This window comes from Pongo abelii, chromosome 17 (genome assembly GCF_028885655.2).
Source record: "Pongo abelii isolate AG06213 chromosome 17, NHGRI_mPonAbe1-v2.0_pri, whole genome shotgun sequence".
Taxonomy (NCBI): Eukaryota; Metazoa; Chordata; class Mammalia; order Primates; family Hominidae; genus Pongo; species Pongo abelii.
Genome location: NC_072002.2, coordinates 29,126,662 through 29,143,177, shown reverse-complemented (window position 1 = coordinate 29,143,177; position 16,516 = coordinate 29,126,662). Strand labels below are relative to the sequence as shown.

The 16,516-nt window shown below is 39.7% G+C and overlaps 1 protein-coding gene across 3 annotated transcripts in view; it reads right to left on the bottom strand.

Moving 5' to 3' along the window:
* Window positions 1-14,216: 14,216 nt before the first annotated feature.
* L3MBTL4 (L3MBTL histone methyl-lysine binding protein 4) overlaps window positions 14,217-16,516 on the bottom strand; it is a 461,605-nt gene continuing 459,305 nt past the window's right edge. For 2 of the 3 annotated variants that reach the window (XM_024235921.3, XM_054537672.2), the window contains one exon: window positions 14,217-14,458. In XM_024235921.3, the coding sequence (XP_024091689.2) occupies window positions 14,291-14,458 (168 nt within the window). In that variant the 3' untranslated portion in view covers window positions 14,217-14,290. The remainder of the gene's footprint in view (window positions 14,459-16,516) is intronic. The other variant, XR_008515838.2, reaches the window with a different exon arrangement.

The window sequence follows — 16,516 nt, the reverse complement described above, 5'->3', positions numbered from 1 at the left end:
AGAGCCAAACCTTTCTGCAGAACTCTCCCTGCTACCACAAAATGCTGCCTCCACAGAGGGAACCCTCCCCAGGCACAAGGCAGATGGTGGCTCCGTTCCATGTGGCCCCTCACTGCAGTGCAGTGATGATGTTTGGGCTGAGCAAGACTTCAGTGCTCAGAGGAGAAGGAGCAGGAGGCTTTGCCAGCTTCCATTTGCATGAGAAAAGAACTGAGAGGAGTGGGGAGAAGGGGAAAGATTCTTCCTTCCTCCTTCCATCTTGGCATTCACAGAGCAGGCTGCATTTGAACACTGCCTTGCTGTGTACATTGGATCCATGCAATGTTACATAAGTATTTCATAAGGGACAAGGTGACTTCATGTTTTTTTCACCTGTTCTTCTCCTCTGATCCCAGAAGCTGGGAAGTGGGCTGGATGCAGAGAAAAGAGCATTGTTCTTAAGTCTGCTTCACTGCTTAAAGACTAAGAAGGAAAAAAATAGAAAGGAAAACAAGAATCATTGTCTCTTTTGTTTTCTCTTTAAAATATACAAGGAACTCTGAAACCAAAGTTCAGATGACATCGTATGACATTTTCCTTTCCACATGGAAAAATTTTGAATAAAAATCTGTTTTCTGGGTTGACACTTCTGGGATTTTTCAATCTCCAGTAGCAGCAAACTGCTGTCATTTCTGGAAATAAGGATGGCAAGACTCAGGGGGTTAATCTGCCTGATTTTGCTCTCCAAGGGTGACAGCATAAAGCTCTTTGGCTCTGCATCCACAGTAATAGCTGAGGGCAGCGCTGCCCAACAGAACTTTCTGTGATGACGGAAGCCTTCTCCAATCTGTGCTGCACATCTGGCAGCCATGAGCCACATGTGGCTATTGAGCTCTGGAAGTGGAGCTGCTGTGACTGTGGAACTGAGTTAACTTCACTGTTCATTTAAATTTAAATGGCCACATGTGGTCTGTGGCTATGGTATTGGCAGGTGCATGAGAGCAATAGCAAAACAAACCGTAAGTAACATCCACAGATGTTGACTGAATGCATCACACAGAGAAGATGGAAAAGGAAGAGCCTAAAAATTCTGAAGAGTGATGTTCCCCTTCCACAGGAGCAGTTTACGTGTCAGTGGCAATGATGTTTTTTGAATATTTGGGATGACCATTTTCTGTTTTATCTTTCAGCTGTGGGAGTAGCAGTATACTTTATTTCTTTTTACTTTTTTTTTTAGAGATGGGGTCTTGCTATGTTGCCCAGGGTGATCTTGAACTCCTGGCCTCACATGATCCTCTTGCCTCAGCCTCCCAAAGTATTGGGATTACAGGCATGAACCACCATGCCTAGCTCAGTCTACTTTTTTAAAGAGGAATGAGATCAAGATCACATTTCAAAAAATATGTTGTCTCCTAAAGTGAATAATATTTCTACCTGGAAGCTCTTCTTTCAGGTCTAAAGTCAAAGGGAAAGATAATAATTTCTTCTAGGCTTTTGAGGTGATGATCATAGAGTTTGTTTAGATGTCAGATCCACGAGTCACCCTAAAGCCTGAAGAGACAGAGGAGATGGGAGTTGGTGTTGGGTGAACACTGGACTGGTCCCAGGGCTGCAGTTCGTGAACAGTGTAATCCAGAAAGGAGTCGCCAATGTGGCCACGCTCCTGGTAGGGGTTCTTTGGAGGTAATAGAGGCTCAGTAGCTGTCCTGAGTCAAAAGACCAAAGAAAAAGGGAAGCCTCGAGGAGAGATGAGAGGACAACAGATGAAAATGAGCCTGCAGGAAACCAAGTTCTGAGGAGAAATGGGCAGGCAGCCAAGAGCAGGGCAGAAACTGCAGCAGTAGCAGCGGCAGCAATGAAGTCTCCAAGTTATGAGTGGCAGGCTCTGAGAACAATGATGGAGCAGGAAGTTAATGCAGAGGGCAGGCAGAGAGCCCCTAAGCAAGATGAGCAGAGAAAACCGACAGGACTTAGACCGGGGCATGGGCAGCAGAGGACCTTATCCCGACTGCAGAGGGACTGGCAGTTAATGATGATGTTCGAACATCTGCTATGTGTTGGGGATTTTGCATGCATTTAATATTTTGCATGCAGATAATATTATTCCCATTTTATGAATGAATGAGCCCAGACTTAAAGTGCTGGAGGGGTTTAATATTCTCCTGGATCTATCTGCCTTGCTGGCTACTCCTTCAGGCTTCCTTTTGAGTTCATTCTTCTCTTACCACGTCTGTAAATGTTAGAATTTTTTTTAAGGAATGTTATACAGTTGAGTTGTCTTCTCTCCTCACCCACTACTTACTCAGCACAGTATAAACCACTCTCTGGGAACTCCAGAATTTTATCTCTATCTGGAATCTCTCCTAGGAATGGCAAAATTAACCTAAAGAATGTACAAGGAGGAAAAAATAGACATAAACCTAGGTGTTTTTTTTTTGTTAATTAGAAAAGTAGAAAGAACAGATAATGATTCCAAGAGTTGCTTTTCATTTAACCATAAAATAACAAACACTTAACTGACCCAGTAAAGAAAATGGGAGCAGTCACACAAAATTAGGAATGAGAAAATGTTTCAAGAGAGCACTCTGCTCAATGCTATGTTGAAACTTTTGAAAACCTAAATACAAATTAAATTTTTCCAGTAAAATATTTATGACCAAGGTTTATTCTACAAGAGAGTCTACTACTAGAGTTGCCAGAATTAGTATATAGAAATTTGAATTTTAGGTAAATAATTTTTTAGTATGTCTTATGTAATAGTTAAGACATACTTTTACTAAAAAAAATCATTGGTTGTTATTCTGAAATTCAAATTTAATTGGAAATCCTGCATTTTAACTGGCAGACCTATTAAAACAGATAAATTATTGTGGAGAAACAATAGGAACTTGTCAAAAGCTTTAAAAACATCAAGATCAGATGTTTCAGGTAAAGTATATGAATTAAATTTAAGCAATATTTTCAACTCTATTTAAATGGTTGCAAACCATAAAAAAACAGCTTCTAAGATATTTTTATAAAGCTACAAAAACTGAAGTCAAACCTGACAAGGAGAGTTAAAAAATGTGGGCAAAACAGTGGTGAATATTCATGATAAAATCTTACTGTGATATTCACAACCATGAGGGAATGATATTTTCTTTAAAATCTACAGACTTTTTAGAGAAAAAATGCAGTTGAAGAAATTATCAACAGTGATTTTACCAAGTTCTTTGTATTTTTTCTCAGTCTTAACATACCTATATATATTATGTACATAATTCTTAGCTGTAAGTCATTTTTATAATAGATGCTATTTTCTGCAAGCCTCTCAAATTAAAACCCATTGTTCTGAAAGTACTAATCAATGCAATTACATAAGGGAAAAAATGAGACATAAATACTTCAACCACGAAGGCAAAATTATTACTGTTTTCAAACAGTGTAGTTATTTACCTAGAAACTGCAAAAGAATCAATTGGAAGAATTATCTTCTAACAGAAGATAATTCAGTTAGGTGGATTGGTTTCAAAATGAATATCCACATTCAGTGGCATTTCAATAAACAAATAGTATTCAGCTATAAGATATAATGGAGCAAATTATCTCATTTATAATAGCACAAAAAAGATAATGTGCCTAGACATCAATTTAATTAAAAATATAGGCTGGGTATGTTGGCTCATGCCCATAATCTCAAGACTTTGGAGGGCTGGAGGATCGCTTGAACCCAAGAGTTTGAGACCGTGAGACCCCAACTCTACAAAAAAAAAAAATTAGCTTGGCATGGTGTGCATGCCTGTCATCTCAGCTACTGTGGAGGCTGAGGCAGGAGGATTTTTTGAGCCCAGAAGTTTGAGGCTGTAGAGATCTGATTGTGCCACTGCACTCCAGCCTGGGTGACAGAGTGAGACCCTATCTCTAAAAATAAATGGGGGGCTATTAAATAAAACAACAACCTGTAACACTTCTTGAAGGACATAAAAAATAAAAAATAATAAATAGAAAGACCTGTCAAAGACCTATCATATTCTTGGGTAGGAAGATTCAATACTGTAAGTGCATCAGTTTACCCTAAATTAAATCCACAAATCCAATTTATTCCTCATCAAAATGCCAACAGGCACTTTTATAACTTGATAAAGTATTAAAGTTACTTGGAAACATAAGTTTGAGGAAACTCCATAGACTCCCGTACCCAATAATCCATTAATAACCCAGTAATATTGGGGAGGATACACGAGAAGCTGTTTATAATGTTCACCTCTTAGCATTGGAAGTGAGGGGTAAAGGCTTGAGCCAAAGATTTATTTTCATTTTATACTCATCTATACTATTTGAATTTTTCCACAGGTGCAAATATTACTTATATGATTAAAAATAGTAGTTATTTTAAAAGAACATTTCCATTATATTGAGTACTGATTTGTAACCCTCTCTGCTCATTAGAATCACACCAGGTCTCAGCACTCGCCTCCAGATTCTGATTCAATTTGGCTGTGTTAGGGCCCAGGCAATGGCATTTTTTAAAAAGTTCCCACTGATTCTGATGTGGAGCCAGGGCTGAGAGCCACCACTGTCAAGTAACCCATGGCAGCATTTTCCAACTTTTGGTCACAACCCTTTGGTTAGGAAATCAACTTAATGGCTTGGGACCAGAGTTAAAAACAAACAAACAACCACCACCGAAACCAACACAATTGAGCAGAAACTTGTGCATGCCTGTTGTGTTTAAGACATGTCTCTTTCTGTGGGATGTCATCCAAAACATCAGAAAACCCCTACCTTAAGTGATTCAGATCTTTCGGACCTTCTGAGACATTTTATCAGAATTTGTGTGAACTATTAAAGGCTTTTTACTATTTAAAAGTTATATTGTAATTCTGACTTTTGTTCACGTATTTGATGATTCAATTATTTATTCATTACATAGTCAAAGGTAGAAAATTACATGTAGTTACTTGTGCTTATCTGATAAGCATAGTGACTGATGTACGTAAATGCTCAATATGTGATGAATGAATGAATGAATGAATGATTAAATTACTTAATAAATAGTGTTTTGCCTAGTTTTCCCTAGATTTATTTTTACAAACTAGTTTTTCTTCTCACCTATCCCCAAGCTCCTAATTAAATAATTACTTTGAGTAGAATCAACCAAGAATACTTAGATGCACATCCTAAGTTCACTGACAACCAAGGCAGGACTTTCTTCTTTGCTAATGCACTCATCCAAGTGAGGTCTCTGCTTGGTTTGGATTAGGCCATGCAGATTCTGGTCACATCCATGTTATCACAGGTCACATTGGCCTGGGTGCCTTGCCATGACATAAGTCACTCAAAAAAGATAGAACCATAAATAATTTGGCTGACATGGGTTAGCTTTATTTAAAGCAAGTTATTTTATTGACAGTTCCAAGATTGAAAGTCAGGTCTTAAAAAATCATTTTAATTCTCTACATAACCAACTTTATGTAACTCAGCTATTACTTATTGAGTTACTATGTTCTCAGCCTTGGGCAAGGTGCTGCAGGAAATATTTAAAAACTATCAGAGGTGCTTAGATCATGCAATACTAATGATAAGTGAGAAAGACTTTCAGATTGGGCAGAAAAAAATATGAAATGAGTCCAGTGGAAATGTCTTCAAATAGCTAGACACATAGGACACCAAACACAGGCAATGCAGAAGCGCTCAGGTAACATCCTTAATGCCTAAAAGCTGCATTCTAATTTATTCTAATTTGCCTAAAGCCTCTTCATTAAGGGGCTTGTTTGGTGCAACATTCTGCAAACCATTAGCAACGTAACAGTCTCTGGGATTTGTCTTTGAGCATTAGCAGGCTTAGTATGTTCATTGCTGCATATCTCAGTGGCTTTCTGGGCTGTTTCCATCTCCTGTCCCACTGATTACACCTTTGCAAGAGTTGGACTGAAAGAGTGAAAATATCTATGGCATTGTTGGCAGAAAACAAGACACCAGTTAGAGTGACAGCAACTGGCCTCCAAAGGACCAGGAGATAGAGAGAGGGCTTTCTAATGGAGCAAACAGCTGTGAAGATAAGTGAGATGAGGATTAGAAAAAAAGTAAAAATAATAGTAGAGGCAAAACTTGAAAATTTTAGAATTAAAACCAAAACAAAACAAACAAACAAACCCATACTACACGATAAAAAGAGGATTTAGTCTAGAAAAGAGAAGACTAAGTGATGATTTCATTAGGGTCTTCAAAAAATATAAAAGATGATTTTATAGGACTAGGAGAGACCAGCTGTTTTACATGTTAAGCAGAAGTTTGAAGAATAGAAACTGGATCAGAAAAAGTGCATCTTTATTTCTTTTTTGTGTATTCAATAACTATTTATTGAGTACCTCTTCTGTACCACACAGTTGTTAATTATAATATTCTATTTACCCAGCTTGTGCAATGCACTGTGCTAGCACTTACAAGGGTGGAAAATTTTATAAGACATAATCTTTCTCTTCAAGGGGCTACATTGAATGAGTCCCTCGAGGAGCTCATCTAATTGCTGTTCCTGGGGACTTTTTGGAAATGGCATAATGAAAATGAGTATAACCACAGGAGTCAACGATTCCAGTCATGTTCATCTATTACTTTATGTTCAGATCTTCATCAGGGTTGATAATGCTATGAAGTTTCTTCTGAGGAGAGTGTGTGTAATGATTTATTGTCTACGGAGAAATGGAAGAAAAACCAGCTTAAAACCAGTAAAAAGTGAAGTATATAACTTGGAGCTTAAAATTTTAAAATCAGAGTCTTATTTCTTTTGTTATCTCGTTTCCTCCTGAAGGCAGACATTCCAATTGTCTGCACATAACATAGATTGAATTGTGAAATAAGTTTCTGTCAACCCAACTCTACTAAGAGTTGTCACACATTCCAAACGACTTCTCAAATTTCAAACAACTACCCAGACTTGCAAAATTGGTCTTTTTCTCAAAAGATTATGACTAGAAGTCTGCTCCTAGCTCAGATCTTAACAAAGTGTTATGACTTACAGACTTTTCCACTTAAGAGGACTTGCCTAGAGCAAAATAAATTTAAAACAAATAACTTGCTTGACTAACATTGTGTGTCCTGTAAGGGAAAGCAATTTTCAAATTAACATGCACCACCATGACTAATCTGAAAAGTCTGTCCTGTGGGGGACATTGAAAAGAATTATAAGGCAGGACCTGTTCTAGGTACTTACTGTTGACTCACATAAAGGGTCAGTCTTCTCACCTTCTTGAACCAGACATTGTCAAGATGTTATCCTTCTTAGTTCAGTATCATAATCACTCTCAAATCATATCATTAATCTGCAGCTACCCTATTGGACGGCTGTGAGAATCAAGTGTTGGATAATTTCTGGGGATGGCAGGATTACCAAGCACAGCTATGTGAAAACATATTCATACATAAATTCTTATGTATGCATAATAAATATTAGAACACCACTGAACTAAAATTAATGAGTCTGTGTTTGAAGGATGGCAGTATTTAAAATTACCTGCCTGATGACAATTTTAGTTAATCACATTAGAAGTCTGTCTGATTACTTCTTGTTAATTACTACTTACAATCCAGGGTGAAAAAGATCTAGAAATTTCCAGGTTAACAGGTTGCTTTATTCTTAACATTCAAACTGGTATTTAAAATAATATTCACACTCGAGCCGGGCGCGGTGGCTCACGCCTGTAATCCCAGCACTTTGGGAGGCCGAGGCGGGCGGATCACGAGGTCAGAGATCGAGACCATCCTGGCTAACACGGTGAAACCCCATCTCTACTAAAAGTACAAAAAATTAAGCGGGCATGGTGGCAGGTGCCTGTAGTCCCAGCTACTCAGGAGGCTGAGGCAGGAGAATGGCGTGAACCCGGGAGGCGGAGCCTACAGTGAGCTGAGACGGCGCCACTGCACCCCAGCCTGGGCGACAGAGTGAGACTCCGTCTCAAAAAAATAAAATAAAATAAAAATAAAATAATAATATCCACACCCATGAGCCAGTTGGTTAGCAATATGTGCTGAGAGGCACCTCTGTGTGAAGGATTGTTCTACGCCCTCTGGGGAGACAGGAGAATATCTCCACAGTTTACAAATTGCAGGGCATGCATAAGACCTAGAGAGAAAACGCAGCAACATCCGGGTATGTGCAGTTACGTGCCGTGTGAATCGCAAACCTAGACGCCAAGGGATTGCACTGAACGGCACCACCTGACCATATTTTCTGTGAGATCTGTGGACCGGCAAGGTCATATCTTCATCACATAAGGCCATATTTATTCTTCCTCTATTCATCCTCATATTTTTATGCTTATTATTTATTCTCCATTTCCACCCACTTGAATTTAAGCTTCATGAAAGGAGGGATTTTTATGTGATTTGTTGACAGATATATCCCAAATGCCAACAGACCCTGGCACACAGTGGACTCGCAATAAATATTTGCTGAATGAATGAATTTAACCATTTCCACAATGGACATATGGGGACATCTGTTTAGATGAATTTGCTGATGTGTTTGAAGGAAACTTCAGAATCAATATGGATGTATATTGATGATATTTTTTCTTCTATTCTTATATTTAATTTTCCCAGCCTAAAAGACACAGGGCTAAATCTCTTTGAAGGTCCTGGAAGGACAACATCTGGTTTTATATTGATAGTTAACAGGGGCTTGTGAAAGACATTTAAAAAAAATTTTTTTAAAGAAGAACTGGCTGCTCTGGAGGATAACTTTGCAAATTGGTTGAAAAAAAAACTGAATGAAAGAAGAATTCAATTACCAACGCCAAGTAACCTGTCTGAGTGAGTTTTTCTTTAATAAAAGAATTTTTGATTGGCTTGTTGACTCTTATTGGAGAAGCCAGACCAAATTAAATTCAAATTACTTCTTCTTGGAAACAAAACAAAACAAAACCTTCACTCCCTTCTGAGGCAAATTATCAGAGAAGATCCCAACCTCAAATCATGAAACAATTTATAAACAACTGCCTCCACGGAAGCCAGATGCCACACAAATCTGACCCAGGCACATAACTAGCTGGTGGAGACACCTGTGCATTTTCAGGTAGAGATCCTGTAAAAACACCTTATTTATTTTTTAAATGAAATTGAGTTAATATTAGCTAATAATTTTTGATGGTTTTTTTTTTTCCTACTGAAAGACCTTTTGGGCCCCAGCATTTCACAGTAAAATACAGGCTTCTGCATATCCAAATAATCCCCATGCATATTTAATACAACAGCCATTAGTTGCAGTTAAATGGTTGCAGTTCAGTGTATTGTAGGAATATCTAAGTTTAACCTGGGATTTCTCAGCACTTTGTGTTCTTCTTGCATCAATTTGCCTTGATGCCTAGATTCCTAAATCAAAGGGAATGTAATCTAATTTCAAACTGAAGTAAACGAGGAATTGATGGGTATTGCCTTGTAGGCAAAACAAAGCACAAAGCAACTGGTCTGATCCCATGAAATAAAACTATTTGGAGAAAAATAAACTCAGTATTTTAAACTCAAAGTCCCATTTCTGCCACCTTTTGCTTTTCATTTCCTTTTAAAGGTTGTTCTTAAACTTTATTACCTTGCCACCCTTCTCCCTGACCTGCCTCGATTTTCCTGTCATTTCTGTGTGCCAGCATCACACACAGTGATTGGGATATCTGCAGCTTTGTCCCTCAGCACACTGTGGGCCCAAGGGAGGGAGACATCTGCTGTTAGTGTGCTGGCTTGGTCCTCAACTCTCATCATTCAAGTGCTGAGCCTTCACAGCCTCTTAACCACTCTCTGGACACACCTGTGCATCCCAGCCTCTCAGTGGCAGCAGGGGTGTGTTTTATCGATCACTAGATTCAAAGTCCATTGTCTGCCTGAAAGGAATCTATGGTGCAAGGACTGGAAGCAGGCAATTTCACTGAGAAACCAAATTGTTGATCGCCAATTCACCAAATGGCTCAGTCAGCGGATTTACTTGTTAACTCAGTCAGCAAATTTACTTGGCAACTCTTGAGTTTCAGTTAATAGGTTTTTGTTTTGTCTTCACAGCATCACTGTAGAGACATTGTGCTGTCCCAGCTCCTGTTGCAGCTGGAAAATGAAGGGTGGAGAGAAACAGACTGAGAGAGTTTAGCAAGAACATATTTTTGAAGAAAGATTTCTTATGAATATATTATTCATTAACATATTTACTCATAGGAAGAATATATAAGAATTCTGAATATTTAAGAATCAATTAACAATTATATTCTTCATGAATATATTTATAAGAGTGTTTTTAAGAGGAATATTTACAAGAGAAAATATTCACAAAGAATATATTCTCAAATATTAAGAATATATTCATAGGAACACTTCATAGTCAAGAACACATTCTTCAGCCTTAGGAATTGCAGAGACAAACTGAATATTCCTTAAAATGAAGCAAAATTCAACATTCCAAAAGAAATAAGTAAATATGGCAAGTCAGTCATGTGCTGGGTGGTTAAGACTGACTTCTACAACAAGACAAGGTGTAGGACTCAGGGCTCAACCCTGGGCCTCATTCCAAAGCCCCAGCACTTTCCACGATCCTTCACTGCCTCCAACTCTTACTCAAAAGATGGAGATTCTTTGGACAAAGATGACTTGTCCAAGAAATCCCAGGTGTATTTGAAAGTCAGTGCTCAGCAAAAGAAAGCTGTCATGACTTGGAATCCTGTGTTAACAATGAATCAATCTCTTTTACTGTCACTCTTAGAAATGCTTTGGTACGTGGGTTCTACAAGGTCAGGAATCGTAATCACAAGGGAGAAGCGGTGTTCAGAGATTGTGAATAATAGATTTTTTTTTTAATATCCTAGGGCTGCTGGAAGTGAGAGAAATTTATTTTATTTTTTTGCGAGAGTTATCTAAAATTATAGGCCTTCAAAGACTCTAGTCTCAGAAGTCCTAAGCTCCCTTAGGATTCATGCTAATGATCTAATTTCCAGCATCATGGTGTGTACTTATGATTGTGATGTACAAATGGTCCTTGGGGGGAACTCTTTCTAATAACCTGGAAGTTTGTATTTCTTGAAGCCCTGTTGATAATTTTTTCCTTTGTCCCTGACTCAATTCACATTCCAGGGGGATCAGGAAAAGAGGAGCAGAGTCAGAGGCTGAGGCTGTGCCCACGAGCAGCAAGGTCTTCAAGCCACCTGTGCCGTATCTGGGTGCTGCTTGGCCCCTGAGTGGTGGGGGTCCTCCTGGCAGAGTGAACAATCTCAACTCTTATGTTGCAAACCTTCCTGCAGAGCATCAGGAGAGGGGGAAGGGAGCTGGGTGGAGGAAGCTGGATGTAGGTGGTCCAAGGCAGTTGGGGCCCCTTGACAGCACCCCAGGGGCTCCTCCAAACATGAGTGACACCTAGAAGAGTGGGCCCTGCGGGGTCCTTGAAGGCTGTGTCAGGCTTGATGCAAACTTAAGGGGTTTGTTCCAGGAGATTCCTGGAAGTCTGGTCTTCTGTCGACTTAAAGGAATGGACTTTTGTTCCTGTTGTTTTCCTGACGCCTATTTAATGGCTGCTGTCAGGTGTCAGCACCTTATATGTGCTGTTTACACTCACATCCATGCAGACATCCCCAAAATAAAATTTTACAAAACCCTGGAGAAGGTATTATTTTCTCATTTATAGAGAGGTTACACCTATTTAGGAAGTTGCAGAGCTGAGATTTGCATTGATTTGGGTTGGCTCGCTTTGTTCATTGATACAACAAATCACTTACTGTGTGCCAAGTAAGTGCCAGATCCTATGCTAGGTGCTTAGAATAAATGATGTGCATGCCAGACCCAGTCTTTGTCCCCTCAGATCTTCTAGGCTAAGGATGAGAGACAAGTAATAACAATAGTGAACAGCAATGCAACGGGGAGGAGCAGGCTGCTGTGGGGCTCTTAAGTGAGTCAGGAACCGAATAGTGATGGAGTCCAGAAAGACTACTGAGAAGTGGGAAGAGGAGGGGTGAGATGGCCTTATGCAGAGGACCCACAGATACAAAGTGGGGCCTGGGAGCAGGGTGAGTCTGGAGAAATAAAGAAGCTCCGTGCAAATCCAGCCTGGATGTGGACAGGAACAGAAGATGTCTAAAAGGTGGGCACTGGCTGGGTTGTGGTGTCTGCAGTGTGCCAGGGCCTGCCTGGGCCAGCTCTCCAGTGCTGACTACACATCTCCTCCTAACTCCAGTGATTTTGTGTTGGTAGAAGAAGAATTCTACCACAAAAAGGGACAAAAAGGCAGGTGATTTGAGTTTCCAGGCTGGCTTGAGCAGCTGCTCTGATGATGGCGTCGTTCACTTGGTGAGGAGTATTAGAATGGAGGGATCAAAGCTCCCTGTTGAATACCTCAAGGTTGAGGTGCTTGAGTGACAATGTAGGGGTGTCTGGCAGGCAGCTAGATACCTGGATCGATCCCTTCCTGTCTGATCACACTGTCTCCTAGGAGCACAATAGTTCAACTCCATTTGACTTCGTATTATGCAACCTGTTCGAGGCCCTACTGCTGAAATGACATGTGTTAGATATATGAACCACAAATCTCAGGTCTTCCATGGAACCTATACAATAAGCAATTTTGAGGTTCTTATTAATTTTAAAAACTCCCATTTAATCTCTCAAATTATTAACACCTAAACCTGCTTCCCTTGGGAAATATATCCCAAGAAAGACAGCACTCAAAAATGGCTGACTTCCTTGCTAGCTAATGTGGGCAGAATTACCTCTGTTCTTCCATGGCTGACAAAAAACAGACTCCATGCTGTGGCATGGGCACAGGTCATAACAACATATGCATTAAGATAGTGAGGTATAAATTTTGTTTTCTCTGTTTATTATCATTTAAAATATATTAAAATTTTAACATGGCAGAAGCAGGAATTTTAATTGCACATGGCAGTCTACAAAAAGCAAAACAACAAACAAAACTCCACAGAAACAAAATTTGCATCAACCAATAATATATTAAGATTCCATTTAGGTAAATATCTAAAGAAATGTTATATATGCACACCTCTTAGAGTTTGTTTATTTTCTTCAGTGAAAAAAAAAATGTAAAGCTTGAGAAATTCTCCAAGCAGAATCAGCTTTCTTAAACCTTAACATTCTTAATGAAGCAAGTGGACATACAACCTCTTCCTCTTTCTCCCCACCCAAAAATGGTGGTTCTCCACTTCTGGGAGAGCGTTTGTAGCTGTTACTACCTGTAAAAGTAGTAAGAAGTGTCAGAAAAGAGGTACTTGTCTTTCAAAACTGTGGGACTGATTCCACACAACTTAAGCCTCCGATACAATCACTTACAAAAAACACATAAGGCCTGACAACAAATCGGAATGTTTCAAACAAAGAATAAGTACCATGCTCCCTACTTTAGAGATCTTCCCTTTGAATAGTTTGTCTCCATTTGTAAAGAGGCACACAGCCCCAGATGTAATATAACACCAGCTCCTTATTACAGGGGTTCTGGCAGACTGCAGTGGAAATGAATCAATTCTGAAATGCCCTTCAGAGTGGGAGCAGGGAGGCGTTCTGTGCAGGTGAGCGTCTGGCCCAGCAGTCACACCAGTGTTAGGACAGGGTCCCCTGAGGCCCCGCTGATGGTGGAGGGTCCTCAGAAGGGTCTCTCCAGCTTTTGGAAGTGCCCACCTGACCATCCTCTCGTTACTCCTGGCCACACTCCTTTGTGGAGGCTCCAGGAAACCTTGGGAGCACAACCAAGAAATGGTTAATGGAACAAAAAGGAGAATTAATGAATCATGAAAACATGTGCTTATTATTATTATTTTTTAGAGATTCACACTTTCCTGAGTAAAGTACACAAAAATCTCACATGAAGTCTTTTGAAAGCACCAGGCCTCTAGCTCTTAGACTAGCTGTGCTCCGTGGCAGATCTGAGCCAAGCTCGATGTTGTTCTGGTAAAAACATTAACGATGTATTCATGAACACTGCTTTTCTACTATTTTACCACTTGAGAGTGTTATGCTTGTAAAATGGAAAATGGTTTCTTTTCTGGTGATGGAGAAGAATAAAGGTGGACGTGTGGGCTTCTTTGGTCTGTCTTGCAAACACATTAGAGCTGAACGGATCCCACCAAAGATAACAATGTTTGTAAACCAAACCCACAGATGGGCCTAAGCCTCTGAGTCATTGGCACTGGACCAGTCATCAAAATCCTCTAAACATGTAAACAAATCACAGACACTTTAAAAAGTCCAGATTCAATGTGGATATGGCCATGAGGACATGCACATCAAATTAATGTGCTCCACTTTTATTGCTGAAAGAGCGCAGGTCTTGGTGCCAGAGGAAGTTCAGGGAGCCCATTCATCCCCTGACTTCTTGGCCTGAGACAATATCTTCTTCAGGGAGTTCCTGGGAATTCCTGAACATCAGGATAGAGTTGTAAATCTTCAGTGCTGGGCCCAGTTTGATCTTCATCACTTTGACAATGTCCGTCTGTGTCAGAAGCAGGAAGGCTTTGCCATCGATCTGCTGCAAATACATAAATAGACACAAATAAAAATGTTTTGTCGCGGAAGCCTGTTTACTCACCAGTAACACTTAGGTTCTGAGTGTGACGCAGAACCCGTCATCGCCTCCGTGTTGAGCTCACCAGTGAGAGAGAATGACGGTAGCTCTCACTCGGCTTAGTTACAACCATTGCTCCACTCCAATTCTTTCTTCTAGAACTTTGAAGTTAAATTAAAAAGGTGCTCATGCTGTTAAATACGAATTCAATATACACGAACTGTTCCCAGGCTAAATTTCTATTGTCGTCTTTTAAAAAGGTTGGCTTGAATTTGTATCAAGAGCCTTAAAACCAAGTAAATCTCCAGGAATTTTTCCCAAGAGAATAATGTGCAATGTGTATATGCTAGTATTATTTATAATACTGAAATCTTGAAAGCAACTCAGTGTTCCCAATAATATCAGAAGTAAATAATACTATAGTCAGAGTGGGCCACTATGCAGTCACCCAAAATCAACTCTCTATGAAACATTTAATGATTTAGGAATTTTTTTTTGTAGATCAGTAAACAACAGAACGTGGTATATGATAGAGAAAGATTTCAGTTTTACTTTGTACAATTAAACATGCATGGCTGCATGTATACATATGCATATTTAAAATATTTGAAGTCTTTACACCAAATGTTAACTGAAATTATCTTTGGATGGTAGAATAGTGGTTAGTTTTTATTTAATCCTTTCAACTTCCCTGTATTTAAATTTTTTAAAGAATACGTACCATTATAAGCAAAAATACATATAAAATAAATGTTTTATTTATTAAACTTTAAAAATATATTTCAGAACTTGCACAGAATGATTCCTGGCTCCAGATGAACAAGATCTGGGGCTCTGATGTATGGCATGGGTGGTAATGCAAAGAGTGAATTTGACTTTGGTAATCATCACGCATTGTATATGTATATCAAATCATCACATTATACACTTTGAATATATTCAAACTTGTTTTGACAATTAAATATTTTTAAATTAAAAAGAATATTACAGCATGAAAGTAATAGCTTCCCCAAGACTCACAGGATGGCAGTGGCCACCGTGTAGGCTGCTTTCCCTAGCTTCTTGATGCCCCAGTGACCTCAGCACAACTCCTGGGACTGCTGCAGCATCTCTGATTGACACAGCCTGGCTCAGATGATTCCTGGCTCCAGAACCAAGAAGGCAGGAATGGAAGGGTTTTCTATGGAAACATTCTTCCACGAACTTAGAACTGTGATTCTAAACCTTTTCAAATTTAATAATACAAACCCCAGCTAGTCATGGTGGCTCATGTCTGTAATCCCAGCACTTTGGGAAGCTGAGGTGGGCAGATCAATTAAGGTCACGAGTTTGGGACCAGCCTGGCCAACATGGTGAGACCCTCCCCCCGCTCCATCTCTACTGAAAATACGAAAATTAGCCAGGCGTGGTGGCATGCGCCTGTAGTCCCAGCTACTCAGGCAGCAGAATCGCTTGAACTTGGGAGGCAGAGGTTGCAGTGAGACAAGATCATCCCACTGCATTCCAGCCTGGGCAACAGATAGAGATTCCACCTCAAAAAAAAAAAAAGGAAGAATAAGGAAGAAGAAGGAAGAAGAAGGAAGAAGAAGGAAGGAGAAGGAGAAGGAGAAGAAGGAGAAGAAGGAGAAGATGAAGAAGAGGAAGAAGAGGAAGAGGAAGAAGAGGAAGAGGAAGAAGAGGAAGAAGAGGAGGAAGAGGGAGGGGAAGAGGAAGAAGGAGAAGAAGAAGAAGAAGAGGAAGAAGAAGGAGAAGAAGAAGAATCCTGTAGTGTCAATGTCTCACTGATAGAATTACCCTGGGACCCCAGGGGTAGGGTTTTAAAGTTACAACATTTAAAAAAGTTTTTAAAACTTTCCTGTGCATTTATGATATATTGTCTGATAGGGACTCATCCATCTAGAGGAGGAAGCACTTTTTCCCTTGGAAAAAGGCATTTTCCCCAAGGCAGAGGAGAATGTGCCTACATCCATACCCTGACCTGGCTAAGCTCCAGCATTTTTAGGCAAAAACCGCTGTCCAAAT